General features: G+C 33.0%; 1 protein-coding gene across 2 annotated transcripts in view; it reads right to left on the bottom strand.

The window, feature by feature from the left end:
• Positions 1-16,132, bottom strand: part of Cpr (Cytochrome P450 reductase) — a 156,013-nt gene that overhangs the window by 39,411 nt on the left and 100,470 nt on the right. For both annotated transcript variants that reach the window (XM_074172391.1, XM_023160362.2), the window contains exons 2-3: positions 6,733-6,920; positions 6,485-6,677 (exon numbers count right to left, since the gene is read on the bottom strand). In XM_074172391.1, coding sequence (XP_074028492.1) covers positions 6,485-6,677; positions 6,733-6,908 — 369 coding nt within the window. In that variant the 5' untranslated portion in view covers positions 6,909-6,920. The remainder of the gene's footprint in view (positions 1-6,484; positions 6,678-6,732; positions 6,921-16,132) is intronic.

The raw sequence follows: 16,132 nt of genomic DNA, 5'->3' as shown, positions 1-16,132 counted from the left end.
AACAAACATCCATTTTTATATAGTAGACTAGTACTATGTTGCTGCATCGCTGCTGTTTCAATGTTTTGACAGAATCAGAATCAACGAACTTAGGCGTGCGCAGCGTTATAAAACATTGCTTAAAAAAAAATTGTTCTACAGCGCCATCTCGTGGTGAGTTACAAAAATATTGATAGCCTAAAAACCTTCTCTATGAAAAATTATTTATACATGTCAAGTTTGATCACGATCGGTTGGGCGATGTAGTTTATCACTTACCAAACAACCACAACAAACATCCATTTTTATATAGTAGATTAGACAATGAAAGTCCGAACTGATGAAATGCACCACGAAACATTGTCAATCACCTCCAAACAATGTTTTATTATTCTCAGAATGACATTTCGAGTACTATATGTCTTGATTCTGTAGTTTTCTTAGTGAGATGCCGCATTTGAGCGAATTAGTAGGTGTTGAAATTGTTACTTTAGTCAATGAGAGATGCAGACAAGAACATATTGCACGGAGATTGCATATCCATCAATTGACTTTTTCTCGAATTGTGAAGCGATACAATGAGACTGGGGAGTACAAAAGGCGGCCTGGTCAAGGACATAAGAGATATTCAACGCCAAGAGATGACCAATATTTGAAAATTCAATATTTGCGAAATCACACGCTCTTACTGAGCACAAGTAAGTGTCAAAACAGTAATAAGAAGGCTCAAAGAAGTTGGTTTAAATCCAAAACGCCCTGCCAGAGTTCCTAGGTTTCTTCCACGTCACAAGTCTAGACGGTTACAATTTACCATAGCCCATGTCAACTGGAACGAACATCAGTGGGGATAAATTCTTTTCACAGATGATACAAGAATACAATTATAGAAACCAGATAGTGGTGGTCGACAATTCAGAAGATCTGGAGAACTTTTTACAGAATGTAATCTTGTACATAACGTCAGCTTTGGTGGTGGTTCCATTGTGTTGTGAAATGGCATTAGCTGGGACAGTCGTACCGAGCTTGTTTACATGTTTTACCTTACGGCGGCTTCATTGGTTACGACAATTTTGTGCTCATGCATGACAATGCTCGTGCACGTGCTGCAAGAACAGTCACCCAGTATCTTGAAGTTGTTGGACTTGAAGCAGTGGAGTGGCCACCAAACAGTCCTGACCCATATCCCATAAAAAATATTTGAGACATCCTAAAAAGACATATACGACCACAAAATTCAGCTTCTTACTGTTGAACAGGAAGAATGGAATCGAATTCCACAAAAAACCATCAAAGACCTTTTGCGGAGTATGCCCAGGAGGATGCAGGCTATCGTTAGAGCTAGGGGAGGAAACACTAAGTACTGAACTGTCATTATGTTGCCTCAAAGAACTTTCATTTTGTCGTCATTGTTCCTTGTTCTGATTAGATATAATTACCAAAACTAGTCTATTTCAGTACTTCTTCTACAAGGGTGTTATTAAGTTTCAATATCTGGATTATTTGGCAATAAATATACATTAAATACTTCAGCATATACCATTTAGTAATAAAAACTGCATAAAGATTGAGACAAATATAAATAAACATAGCATCAAGGCTTAAAATAAAATATGTAATATTTTTGTCGGTGAGTGTGTAACGATCAAATCGACCATTAGTCAAAGATACAACATATTCATGAATGATCATATTCAAGAAAAGTTTGAAATAATATCAGAGTATTTGCCGGATTATATACACGTGTAAGATTACTATTAAAAAATGGACAGAAAGCCCACAGAAAATGTTACAATTTTAGGTGAACAGGAGAAAAAGGAATATTTCGAAACGTACATGGAATTAATGTACAGGTCATACAAATATTTTTTTATATCAAATATTACCTTTTATGAATTTTTGTGAATCCGCTTTTGAAGTTGTAGGAAAAGATTTACCTGAATGATTTTTTCTCAAAGATGATACGAATGTATGAACAGTGCAGTCGACAGAGATATTCATTTTGAACTAGTAACTGTTGTCTCGACATCATCATTTTTATCAGCACTGAGAAAATTTTCAGCTCGGCTGAAAACATTTTTATAATATATACAATCGACAGAAAAAACTTCGTTGGTATGAGACAATTGGATGGTAAACATAGATTAGTCTGAAATTATAGATTATTCGTTTGTTTAAGGAATCAAATCTATTTCAAGTGCACCAACAGCAGCCCCTGTGAGAAGGATGGTGGGGACTTCTCATTTAAATTTTGAAAAAAAAAATGAATTTCGGCGACCTAGGAAAAATTGCTAACGATAAAGTATAGCAATGAACATTATTTGAAAATCTTCACATTATGCTTATTATTAGCCTTATCTCAAAATTATACTACTAGTTGAAAAAAAATGATGAAACAAAATTTCTTTCTTCGAGATAGTTTAAAAATTAAATGGTGAACACTAGCCAACCAAAGCCACGATAAGTAAAAATTTAACGTCGTTTCTATTTCCGATAAAAAAGTGAAGTCCCCAGTATCTACAATCAACTTGCTCCAGTTCTGTAAAAGCAGGGATCCGTAAACTTCCATTATCGATACCTTTTTTAAATAAAAATTTCAGTAGGGTAAATTTCAAAATGAATTGATCTAGGGACCAATCCGTAACTTTCCGTTTTGTAAACTTGTACTTGCATTTTGAAATGTTAACATTAGTTCACTGCCATTGACGAATTATATTGTCTTATACGGAGTGAACCATCGAAGTATCCCGAACAGACAAAATTAATTCCAGCTATATAGTCATTAACTCTTTCTGCAGTTGATTCAGTAGGATGTACCACTGCGCCACTTGCAGACAAAGTCCGCGAACAACTCCACAAATACATACTCCGGGGTGGGAATCAGAATAAAAAATAAATATTTTCCGGTGCATATGACATACTCAAGTTTGGGTGAAATCGTCTTATATCTGCCTCTCATGTGACCCAACGACTTTGTAGGTACGTGTGGCAGATACCCCAGCACATGCTGGGTTAGTTTGTTGTTCTGTTTTTCCGTCGGGTATCTGCCACACGTACTAATAAAGTCATAGGTACTCCGTAACCTGCAAGCAGCTTCATCGGACCAGAACCTGTCATTGGCATAGCTTTAGGCTTTACCAAACAAACATTGAACACTTGGATGGCAAGAAGATTTATGGACTTCTGGCAGAATCTTCCAGGAATGGCTCACTGCAAAGCGTTTATTCACCCTTCGAAGTTTCGTTAAGAAGCTGGACTTATTTGGTCGAGTTGGTCGAGTGTGAATAGATGTGAGCCACAATAAACCCTTGCGGGATGTGGTGGAGGGTCGAATAGACCCACTCACTTTGTACCTGACAAAACCTAACCTATCCTTCAGATATCAAAAACAAATGAAAATTCAACTGAAGAAGCATTTCTTTTGAAACTTAATATCATTCAGTTATCATCAGATATCCGGAGTCGCTTCGTTTCTAGATACAGGGCGTTGAAGTTTAAAAAAACGGTACTTATAAAATTTAAATTCCCTTCATCGGTTTGGTTGAAATTTGCTACAAATAGTATGGACAGTTCTAAAAAGAAACCTTCTATACCCATATCACATATAGCGGGTCCAATCAATACTGCCTCGGGATTTTCACGCGAAATTAACATTTTGCACATGGTAATGACTTGTTGTTGTAATATGTTGCAGATGCTATTGTGAAGTTTCACAATGACCATTTTTTTGGCCAATAAAAATCCCTACGTTATTAGAAAAAGTCATGTTCATCAACAATTTTCGCTGAACGTTTAGGTAAGTATGATTGGTGACTACATGATTAGCTTACTTTTTCTATAAGCAAGATTAACAGATTATTCACCCATTTTGTTGAAAGTAGTGCCGGTACTTGTAAGAGGCAACATGTGGTTTATGTACGACGGGGTTCCAGCTTCTTTTAGTGTTCTTGCTCATCAGTATCTCGATATAACCTACCCTAATCGCTGGATTGGACGTGCAGGACCTCAAAATTGGCCTGCTCGCAGTCTTGATATGAATCCTCCAGATTTACATTTATGGGGTTATTTGAAGGCTCTTGTTTATAAAACTCCTGTACAAGATGTAAATGACTTGAGGAATTGAATAATTGACAATTGCAATGTCATAAGGAATACTCCAGGTATTTTTGAACATGTCAGACGATCAATGACAAATAGATTGCAGTCGTGTATTTTATCAAATGGTGAACGTTTTGTTCATTTACTTCAATGTCGAAATTGTTTATAATTTACTTTTTGTTTTTATTTCATGTTGTCCATGGATAGTTTTTAGAAGTGTTTTTTTTCCAAGAAAATGGAGCTTGATATGAATAAAACACTAGCGACGAAAAAGTTGTATTTTTAGTTGCTTAATCTAAAAAAAAAGCTGCAAAGTCAGTGGCGTTCTTTTTTTCTCAATATTGTTGGCTGTAGTGCCCACTGAGACGCCACTGGACCTAATAATTTCAATCTAGTTCGGACTAAATAAGCGCCTATTATTACTTTTTAAACTATTATTACTTTGTAAACTTCGACTCCCTGTATATCAGAAACGAAGCAACTCCGGACGACAACTTCAATCAATCATCAGAACGTTTTTTCATAAAAAGTTTTAGCGGGGTACTTTTACAGATCTGCCACCAAATTATGAAAATGCAATATAAACTCATTCCAATGTTTTCTGCTCATGAACTTGTTTCTTCAAATATCATAAACGAATAAAAAATCAGCTAAAAAAGCATTTCTTTCCAGACATTATATCAATTAGTCATTATCAGTTATTATTAAACAAATATTTTTTTTTTTTGGGAAAGTTTTTGGCTTTCTACTACTCCATCTGATACAAAAAAAGGGATGAGAGAATCTTCCAAAGAAACGAAGGAAGTAATCAATTTGAAACTCATACATGAATGTGTAGATCACGCAAAGAAGTAACTTTCAGATACAAACTGAAATAAAGTCCTCCTGAAACAGCTACTTTCATATAAACATTGAATTACACGAAAGAAAATAATTCTTTCGAAACAAATACTTCTATCTGAACACTGAATTATACAGAAGATACTTTTCTCTAGTCTACTCTACTCTACTACTCTACATACTATGATATGTATCAGATGGAGTAGTAGAAAGCCAAAAACTTTCTTTCCCAAAAAATTAATCACTCCTAAAAATATAACCCCTTCAATTTAAACAAATGAATTTGAAGGTTTGATGATATGAATAATTGTAATTTTATTATCTTGTTTTTTATTTTAGGTGTCGTTTTTATCACCATTATTAGTTGAAAATCACTTTGTTAACTGATTTTAAATCGAGTATCATCTCAACTTAGATGCAAGCTACAATTAATTTTTTTTTCTTGTTTCTCTGATTTTTTCAAATGAGTTTCGCTATAAGTTTGACATACTCTTCGCTTCCAACGTTGTATTTGTAATTGTTCCGATTATGAACAATTCATAATCTTATTTTTTATATATATTTCAGTACATTGCACATCTGCATATTTGTCGTATACCAAGAAAACAACCCTTCTACTCATTTGTTACCTCAATATGTAAAATAATTCTACTACATATACTATGTATGTAAAATACACGTACAAAATATTGCATCACAGTATCAAACTGGATTTACACCACTCGTATCATAATGCCACTTTTCCAAACATTGACACCAGTGGCGGATCTAGATGGGGGGCACAAGGGCACGTCCCCCCAGAGGATTGAAAGTACACTAGATATAATTTGGTGACATTTTGTGAGAATTTGAGACATAAGCTCAGGTCACTTCATTCATTACAAACTCAGGTACTTGAAATTTGGGTACCTCAAATTGTAAAATATAAATATAAATCATTGAATATGTAGAATTTAGTTAGAAAAGACACGCCCAAACAATTAATTTGTGAAATTGTTTATTGAAAACCTCACAATGAAGTGTTTTTTTTAATAGGTGTTTTATCAAAGTTGTACTGTTCTGTTTATTGTGAAAAAGTAAACTTGTCTCTAGTCGAATCTTGTGGTTTGTGCCAACAATCATTTTTTTTTAAAAAACCAAAGGTAAGCTTGACAACATATTCTCATACTTACTTAAAATTTCCGTCTTTTTCACTGATTTTTCGTGTTCTCAATAGGTTTATAATTTTCATCACAATGTACGAAAATTGTTTAGTTCCCCTTTAAACAAGTAAAGCCCCTGATACATTGTTCAAGAGTGCCAAAGAATGAAATAGAACGAAGAAGTGGTTGAATTTCCATTCGTAAAATGTATACTTGTAAGGTGCAGAAGAAAGAAAGAACTCTGTTCAATCTTGTATCCTATTGACAAATTTGTATTTTTTCTCTGTATTGTAACATGTTGTTTCTGCTGTCAATAAATTCATTTACTATTATTATACTCTGGGTTGTAAACTGTGCCCACCCCCAAATGATTTTCTGAATCCGCCACTGCCTGACACCATCTCATGTCTTTGAAAAATATAACTCACCATATCACATTCCTCCGGATCTGCAACCATACCCTTCATTCTGTACCTAACTCCTTCTTTGGCTAAACGACCCGCAAATTCTTCTCCTGTTCCAGTTTGACTGCCATAAAATACCACCACACTCATTCCTGATGATTGTAATTTTTTTATAAACGAGGTATCCGATGTACTTTGTAACGTAATTGACGTGGGCCTGAAAAAAACTAATATAGCAGTTCAGAAAAAAAATATACTCAAACGAAACTTACTGAATAGAATAAGACCTTCCACTGGATACTGTGGTTGTTTTCTTGTGTTTGAAATACAAATAGAAGCTGACGACTGCGACTATGAACACTGACCCTATCATGTCAACGAAAGTGAACATGCCATCTGATATTTCTGGGATTTGCTGGGTTCCGACTTTTGCTTCACTCTCGGACATGATTGTACCTCCCTGAAAACCAAAAATACAAATTAAATATTGTCGAGTTCAGGTTTGGTGATAGGTAGTTGTATTCAAAAAATTTTTGAAGGATTTATCTATGGCCTAGGACAATTTGGTCACAAAATATTTTGCAATTTTTATTTACTCAGAACAGAACGAATGCAACATAACTTTCTACAAATGTTACATATTGTTTTAATAATAACAATCTTGAACAAAATATCCCTGAATTTCCAAATACATCTGCCACATATATTAACTATAAAACTCATTTTCAACTATTAATATTTTATCCGATAAATTAGTGAATTTCAACGAAAACTCCCTATAAGAATAAGTAAGTATAGTCGAAGTAACCGACATAGTAATTCTTAAAGCTTTGGCGATCTCAAAGGCCAAAAAACCAATACAAAGGAATAATGCCGCTACGAATTAGTACACGTGGACTGAAGAATTAGCGGTTCGTATTGGATAATTTTTACTAACCGAGTTCTATGATTGGCTGAAGAGTCATAAAATTGAATTTGAAGTCATATTATGGTGCGATGAGTACCGCCGTTGTGTCGTCAATGTTCAGTTCAGGAACTGATCGCGATTTGAGTGTTGAAATTCTATATTGGTGAAGTTATAATCACTTAAAATTTTTGTTATTTGTTTAAAATGTGGCGTTCTTGGATAAGTACTAATAGTAATATAGTAATAACGAGTGTGATAGTAACGCAGACTTTTTCATGTGTAGTGATTTCAATAGCGTTGGTGAATAATGCGAAAAAGAGATACCAGTGAATAAGATTCGGATGCATTTGAATATTGAAACACAGAGAGTATGTTTCAATGTATATAAGAATCTACATATCAAGTTTGGTTTCGCGGGAAAAAAACTATTACAAGCAACATCAGATTTGACCGAAATTCCTTTCTCAACTGTACGTGAAATAGGCAAAGACAAACCTTATGATCGCAAGACGCGATTTGATGGGGAATTACCAAAACCTTTAGATGTTCATCTAATAAAATCATTTAAAAAAAATATACGACTGTTACAAAAGCAATGAGATTCCTACAATTGAAATCATAAGGAAGAAATTGAATACTTCCGGCCATAACGTGAGCTGCTTTGACAAAACTCTTCAGAATTGGATAAAGAAACTAGGATTTAGATTTAATATAATAAACAAACGTCAAGCAGTTATGGAAAGCAGAAGAATAGTGGAATTGCGTAACAAATACTTAGAACAAATAACTAAATATAGACAAGAACAACGGCAAATCTTCTATTTGGACGAAACTTGGTATGACACTCACGACACAGTTAGGAAAGGATGGACTGATGGTTCGAGAATGAGTATGCCTAACATGCCTACAAACAAAGGATCGCGACTAATCATTGTTGACTATAATAAGAACATGGAAGCTAATATTTTTGAGGAATGGTTTGAAAACACATTGATCCCAAATGTGGATGCGAATAGTGTAATAATTCTTCTTCCTATCATTTGCGACAGATCATCAAAGTACCGAATAAAAAATCGAGGAAAGATGAAATACAAAGATTTTTAATGGATAACAATTTGTATTTTGAAGATAACTATACCAAAAACCAACTACTTGAAGTTTAACATACAAAAACATTTGAAAAAGTGTATGCCCTTGAGAGTATTCCGAAAAATATGTACACACCATAATGAGACTTCCCCCCTATTTTTGTGTTTTCAATCCCATCGAGTTGATTTGGGAAAAATTAAAACAAAGTATCAGGCGTAAAAATAATTTTCCAAAATTTGATAAGAAGGTGATAGAGCTAGTTGAAGAAGAAGTATCTAATATTACTGAAGAATACTGGCAGAAAATGATTGAAGAAGTTATTTTAGTTAAAAAAACTATATGGAGATTGGACACTTCCATATCAATGGTGGAAATAAATTCATTATTGATTTAAATGACGACAGTGATAGTGAAACGGAGAATATGGAGGAAGAATCATCAGAAGCTTTCGAAGAAAGTTAGTGAAGTGTTTTTGAAGCGATCGATTGTATATATCTGCTATAGGGCGAACCGCGGCCTTCGTCGCACCGTCGGCCCCCGGTCGGTACCACCGCAACCGCTATGTCCCTGCGATTTAAATTACATGATATAAAGGGGCATATTGTTCTAAATTAAATGCACAATGTATTTAAGGTATATAATTGTATAAGGATTAATACTATATTGCTTAACATCGCTTCGTATATAGCTCTACCATATTATGCTTGTTATATACATATAAACTTCCCTCATAAATCAATCTATCTTTTGAAAAAACACGCATCAAAATCAGTAGGTAGTGATTTGTATAATTCAACCCAAAACGCTCAGATATAAATTATGAACAAAATTGTATAACGAAAGACAAATTTGTCAATTGTCATTTTCATTTTTTGAACATGAATCTAAATTAGTGAAGCACAATTTCATAATCGCTCGAACAATGATTTTGAGGGAATACAATATTTCAAATTTTAGCAGCTGAATCTGCGATGACATCATCAACAGTAAAATGCATAATGCATAATAATGAACCTGCAAAGGTCAAAGCAAAAAACGAATATTAAATTTTAAAAAAAATAAACATTTCAATGTAATCGTTTTGTTAGGTGAAGATATGAAACCAAATGAATTGAATAACTGAGCCTACTTTACTTCATCCAATTCAAATATTATATGTCCCTGAGCAATCCTTAAGTGAAATTTCTAGCAGTTAATAAGCCGATGGTACCTACCAATTATTATAATATCACAGTCATCACAGTGTACATCAAATGTGTAATATAGAATTAATGAATTTCAAGTGATAAAAAGCTCTAACCATGCTGATGGCGACCTATGACCCATTTTAATGCAAACGTGAATCGCATGCAAGTTGTCGGAATTAATGAAATAGAAATGTTCATGTAAAAAGATAAAACGAAAACTTATTTTCGTTTCCGACGGAGACAGTACAATTTTTTAATTGGCCAGTTAATGAATTCATTAATTATTGACGTGAAAGCAGTTTAAATGATCCATGAAAAGCTACGAATACCTTACAGGGCTCTATATTAAGATCATATCATTACAAAATCTGGAGATGAAAGTACCTAGTTATTATAAAGTCGATTTTTTCAACCTATTGTTTTTTGAGGTAACCTAACCTCTTCAGAAACATCGCATCAAAACGATGTTGGACCGACAACTTGAATTGTTACAAAAGACATTACATCCGGATGAAAGCTTGCTCACATTATTTTTGGTGAATATCATACTTTAATCAATCAATATATCGTTTGGAGATTTTCAGGTAGACTTTTATACTCAATAAATCTTTTGAACATTAATGCTTTACTGTTGAATGTTTTTGTTTGATTATTTACATACAAATTATTTTTTATTTTAGTATTATACTGGTGGATTTGATTATTAAAAATTACAAATTTGTCAAAATTTGAGGGTAGAAGGTTATGTAACATTTTGTAAATACAAATCATCGTTAAATATGTAAGCCCACTTTCTATAGATAACCATTCTAGAGTATTCAACATTAAAGATATATGGGTACTTCTGTCACATCTCAAATTAATCCTCATTGCGCGATTCTGTAGTTTTTGTGGTGTTCTCATTTTATTCAAATCACTTATGTATAGAAGAGTGGAACAATATTCAAAATGTGGTTGTATAATTGTCTTATGTACAGTTATCCGTGATTGCATAGTTAAGAGTTGGAATACTGTTGTGAAAAAATATAATTTCTTCAAAATGTTTTTCTGCATGTAGGTGCAATGGTTATTTATTGATAGATGATTGTCTAACATAAATCCTAGATATTTGATATCAGTAATGAGCTCAATTTATTTCAATTTGATTTAAATCTAATTCTCTGTATTTAAACGATGTAGTAAGTATCATAGCCTTTGTTTTGTTTAGATTCAGCTTCAATTTATTAGTTTTTAAATATATAGCAATATTATGCAATGCTTCATACATTTTTTTAATAGCTTTATCTATATCTTTATCACTAACCGATACTAGGGCATCATCAGCGAAATAATGTTCATATTCACATTCATTTCATTTGCTGATATCATTAATGTAAATTAAGAATAGTAATGGCGTCAAAATACTTCCCTGCGGAACCCTGTGGTCTATACTTATTGCTGTCAATACAAATTCATTGATTTTGGTTACCTGTTTCCTTCCTGTGAGGTAATCACTGATCCAATCAAGTACTTTTCCTTCAATGCCTTATTTTTTGGTTATTAATATTTCACGGTTAACCGTTTCAAACGCACGTTTAAGATCTAAAAATACTGCTACAGTGTACATGCCTTTACTCATTTTATCTCTCCATTCAGTAATTGTAAGCTGAAGTGCGGATTCGCATGAATGTCTGGCTCTAAAACCAGATTGGTTTGTGAATAGTATGTTTTTTTTATTGAAATATTCCAACAATTGTTGATATACTACTGATTCTAACAGTTTTTCAGCGCAAGGTAAAGTGTTAATAGGCCGATATTCATCACATTTTTTTGTGTTTGGAACTTTTTCGATAGGCGTAACTGTACTTGTTTTTAAATCATCTGAAAAACTACCATTTTGTAACGAGGTGTTGACAAAATGACATGACATGTCTAGTTAGTTCAAAACTACTCTTTATAATTTTGCTCGATAATGCATCTACTTGTGATCCTTTGTTTGCTAAATTGGATAAAATTACTTTCAAATCTTGAAGAGTTAGTATTTTAAAATCACTGAAACCCTCTTCATCAACGTAGTCGATGTGACAGGTAAATCCAATATCTTCAATATCAGAAATAATGTCTGTAATACTATTTACAAAAAATGAATTGAAACAATTAGCCAATTTTTGTTTTTCTCTCATGATAACTTTTTCATTATTTTTTTCAAATAGAATACCATTAGCAAAATAGTTTGTGAACTGTTTTGGATTGATGAATTTTTTTAGAGTTTTCCACATTAAACGTGGGTTATGTTTGTTGCTGTCAATCTGATTAACATAATATTGACTTTTCTTCGCCTGCCTTTATAATATTTACAACAGCATTACGTTTATTTTTATAATTATGCCAACTTGTAAACAAAATCTCTTTCTTTATTTACTCAACCTTCTGATTTGACCATCATACCAAGGCAGATCTTCATAGAAAGTAATTGTTTTTAAAGGTGCAATTCCATTTAAGATGTTTTTACAATTTTCTTTAATGTTATCATAAATCTGATTCACATTTGTATTGTTAAGTGAAATGTTACAATCTATTAAATTAAGATTAAAGTTGAACAACTTTCTTTCTGTCAAGTTCCTAACAGTTTTTGTTTGTTTGTTTCTGTAATTTATTTTTTCACTATGAAAATATTCAACAGATATTAAAAGGTGGTATGTGAGTTTAGGTTCATCCAAAACAGTTGCTACAGTGCTGTCCCAATTAGTTAACACATAATCAATTAAGGTCTTACTGTTATTAGTAATTATTGTAAAGGTTGTTACATTGTCATAAAATAATGTCAGGGCAGACAATATAGTGATTATTTTTGAATCGGAAACAACCGCTTCGTAGAATATTTTTACTATCACTTTTCTATTGGTGTTGAAATTTGTTTTTTGTCTACCTACTGTAAGCTAGGTTAGGTTATATTCTTTAAATCTATTACAGTAATTGTGACATCCTGCAGTCAGTATTTTATATCTACGATATACGCATGTCATCCCTACTCCTTTTGGACATATAGCAATTACCTAAATGGCATTTTATTGTTAAAACCTTAGACATTACAAAGTGGCGAGGAGGATAATTCAAGAACCACATATTGAATATTATAAATTATTAGTAAATTGCAACTGAGTAAACAGTGCGCGAGTGTATATAAATGGCGACCTCGACTGTTGGTGTACAACTCGAATTCGAAAATCCACGATTGGACAGTGCACCTAAATCGTCTGGAACAGTTCTTTGTAGCGAATAGTATAATTGATGCCAGTATTAAACGTGCTATTCTCTCAAATGGATTATCGCAGGAAGCATTCATTCTTCTACGAAATTTATGTGTTCCAAATAAACCGCAAAAAAAAAGCTACAATGATCTTGTGAAGTTTTTAAATGACTATTACTGCAGAAAAACAATTGTATTTGCTGAACGATGTAAATTTTATGCAGCAAAAAAATCATCAAATGAAAATATTCAAGATTGGGCTGTAAAGTTACGCAGTCTGAGTGTGAAGTGTGAGTTTGGATGTCAGCTGAAAAATATTCTTCGAGACAAGTTCATATGTGGGTTTTGAGTCCAGGAAAAATTATGGACAAAATGTAACGCATTCACCACCTTTGAAAATGCCGTTAACTTGGCCATAGTGGCTGAAAGTATGAAGAATAGTCAAAACACCGAGTCATCATCATTTTTTATGAAGCAAGAACCACAGGAAGTCTACCGATTGCAAGATATTCATCAAAGCCAAGGTAAACAACACCAAGGAGCAAGCGCGCACTCCAGCGCTGTTGTATCAGGCCCAGCAGGTATGTTTTTCGCGCAGGAGGTGGTGAGTGTTGTTCTATTTGTGGTAGAGGTAAACATCCAGAAAGCAAATGTTTCTTCAGGAACAAAAACAATCACAATTTAACAAATACTGTACTTTTTCTCAATGTAAAACACACAACACTTCACATTGTAGAAATAAAAATATAAATCATGTTCAAGTACAGGAACTTGATCATGTCCAGTTAAATGAAATTGATGAAGATTTTGATGTTGACAAGGAATATGCTGTGTACACTTTGATATCGAATGTATCCAAACCTTTAACTGTTGAAGTTTGTTTAAACAATACGTTGTTTGATTTAAAATTAGATTAATGGGCTGTTGTCTCGTGTTCATCTTATAGTTTTTACGAGAAATATTTTAAAAATATTCTTCTGGAACCTACTGATATAACCTTGATAAATTTTGTAGGGGGAAAAATTTCTCCACTCGGACAAATTGTCCAATACAATTCTAAAATAAAAATGTTGAAGTTTTGTGTTATAAAAGATAGCATAGTATCGTTATTAGGTCGCAATTTCATTTGTGCTTTTGATATGGGGTTTCAGGAAATGAATCACATATCAGATTATAACACTTTTATTACCGAATTGAAGTTTAAATTTCCGAGAGTATTTTCCGATGACATTGGATGTTTCAATAAATGTAAATTAAAATTATTTCTCATAGAAAATGTCGTACCAAAATTGTGTAAGCCAACGCCACTACCCATATGCTTTGAAAGAAAAAGTTGAAAAAGAGCTTGACAGATTAATTGCAACAAATATAAACTCCTATAGAACATAGTCCAGGGGGAACTCCTATCGTACCCGTACGAATGTGGTTCAGTGCGTATTTGCGGAGATTATAAAATAACACTCAATCCATTTATGATTGAAGATAAATATCCAATTCTTATAATTGACGACATATATGCAGAAATGAATGGGGGAAAACAGTTCTCAAAAACTAATTTAGGCTCTGCGTATCAACAGATAGAACTTGAATATGATTCGGCCAAATTAACTCCAATATCAGTATTTTTTTTATAACAGATTACCTCACGGTGTTAGTTGTGCTCCAGGCCAATTTCAGAGAATAACGGATCAACTATTCAGTAATGTGAAAGACGTTTGCGTTTTTCGTGATGATATCCTCATTACTGGAAAAGATTTTCATTCACATGTCAAAAATTTAGAGTATGTTCTAAGTGTTTTACAGAATTGTACTTTGACAATCAAAATTGAAAAGTGTACGTTTTTGCAGATGTCGTTTCATATTTAGGCTTTGATATTAATAAAAACGGTTTACATAAATCTACAGAAAGATTTACCTGTGCCTCAAAATGTATCACAAATTCGTTCATTTATGTGAGCAATAAACTATTATAATCGTTTCATCCCTAATATACCCACAATTTTACACCCGCTCTATAAGTTAATGAAAAAAAATAGTGAATGGCGTTGGACAAAAGAAAGTCAAAATTCATATGAGGAAGTTGAAAATATATTACAGTCCAATAATTTTCTTGTCCATTTTAATCCCGAACTTCCTATAAATTTGACTGTGGACGCTTCAGAATATGGAGTTGGGGCCGTTCTTTCACATATTTTTGAAAATGGCGTTGAGAAACCTATTTGTTTCGCGTCTAAAACTCTTAATGACCAACAAAAGCGATGGAGTCAAATAGACAAAGAAGCATATAGCATAATTTGGTGTAAAACGATATTATCAATTTTTGTATGGACACATATTCACGTTAGAACAGATATAAGGCTTTAGTATCAATATTTGGTCCGAAAACAGGAATTCCTGTTATAGCTGCAAATAGATTACAAAGATATGCTTGTTTTTTGAGTGGTTTCAATTTCGATATAAAATATTTTCAATCTAGCAAGAATATTGACGATTTTTTGTCTAGGTTACCGTTGAAAGAAGTGAAGTAAATAAAGACATTTATGAAAAAAATTATATCAATGAGTGCACAGAATTCGATATCGATTAAAAAAAAATAAAGGAGCATTTGCATAGAGATAAAATTTAATCTAAAGTACATACAATGTCCCAATGGCCTAAAGAAATAAATGATGTCAATTTAAAACCATATTTCAGAAGACAACAGGAATTATCAGTTGTAAACAATGTATTGATGTGGGGACATCGTGTCATTGTTCCAGAAAATGTACAGAAAACAATTTTAGTAGGTATGTTGCATAGTAGTCATATGGGTATTGTGAAAATGAAGTCACTATCAAGGTCATATGTTCAAAGAAATCCTAATAAAGGAATGTTACAACGTTGGCCAATACCTAAAGAGGTATGGCAGATAATTTATATCGATTTTTTAGGTCCTTTGATGGGTAAATACTGTATTATTGTGTTGGACGCTTTTTCAAAGTGGTTAGAAGTTTTTGTCATGTCCAGTATTACCACAAAACACACTGTCGATAAGTGGAGATAAATTTTTTCTCGTTTTAGTATTCCAAAGATACTTGTGTCAGTCAATTAGACAATTAGTCTCAGACCGTCAATTAGTTTCGGATGAATTTGATTTTTTTTAAACAAAATGGTGTCAAACATGTGACATCACCTGGATACCATGCATCATCAAATGTCGCTGCAGAAAACAGTGTTAAAACTGTGAAAAATTTTCTCATCAAAGAAATGAATGCATGTGA

The sequence above is a fragment of the Leptinotarsa decemlineata genome, unplaced genomic scaffold (genome assembly GCF_025532065.1).
Source record: "Leptinotarsa decemlineata unplaced genomic scaffold, Ldec_3_MD MMD2_tig00000090_RagTag_RagTag, whole genome shotgun sequence".
NCBI classification, from domain to species: domain Eukaryota; kingdom Metazoa; phylum Arthropoda; class Insecta; order Coleoptera; family Chrysomelidae; genus Leptinotarsa; species Leptinotarsa decemlineata.
This window is presented reverse-complemented; position numbering and strand designations above follow the sequence as displayed.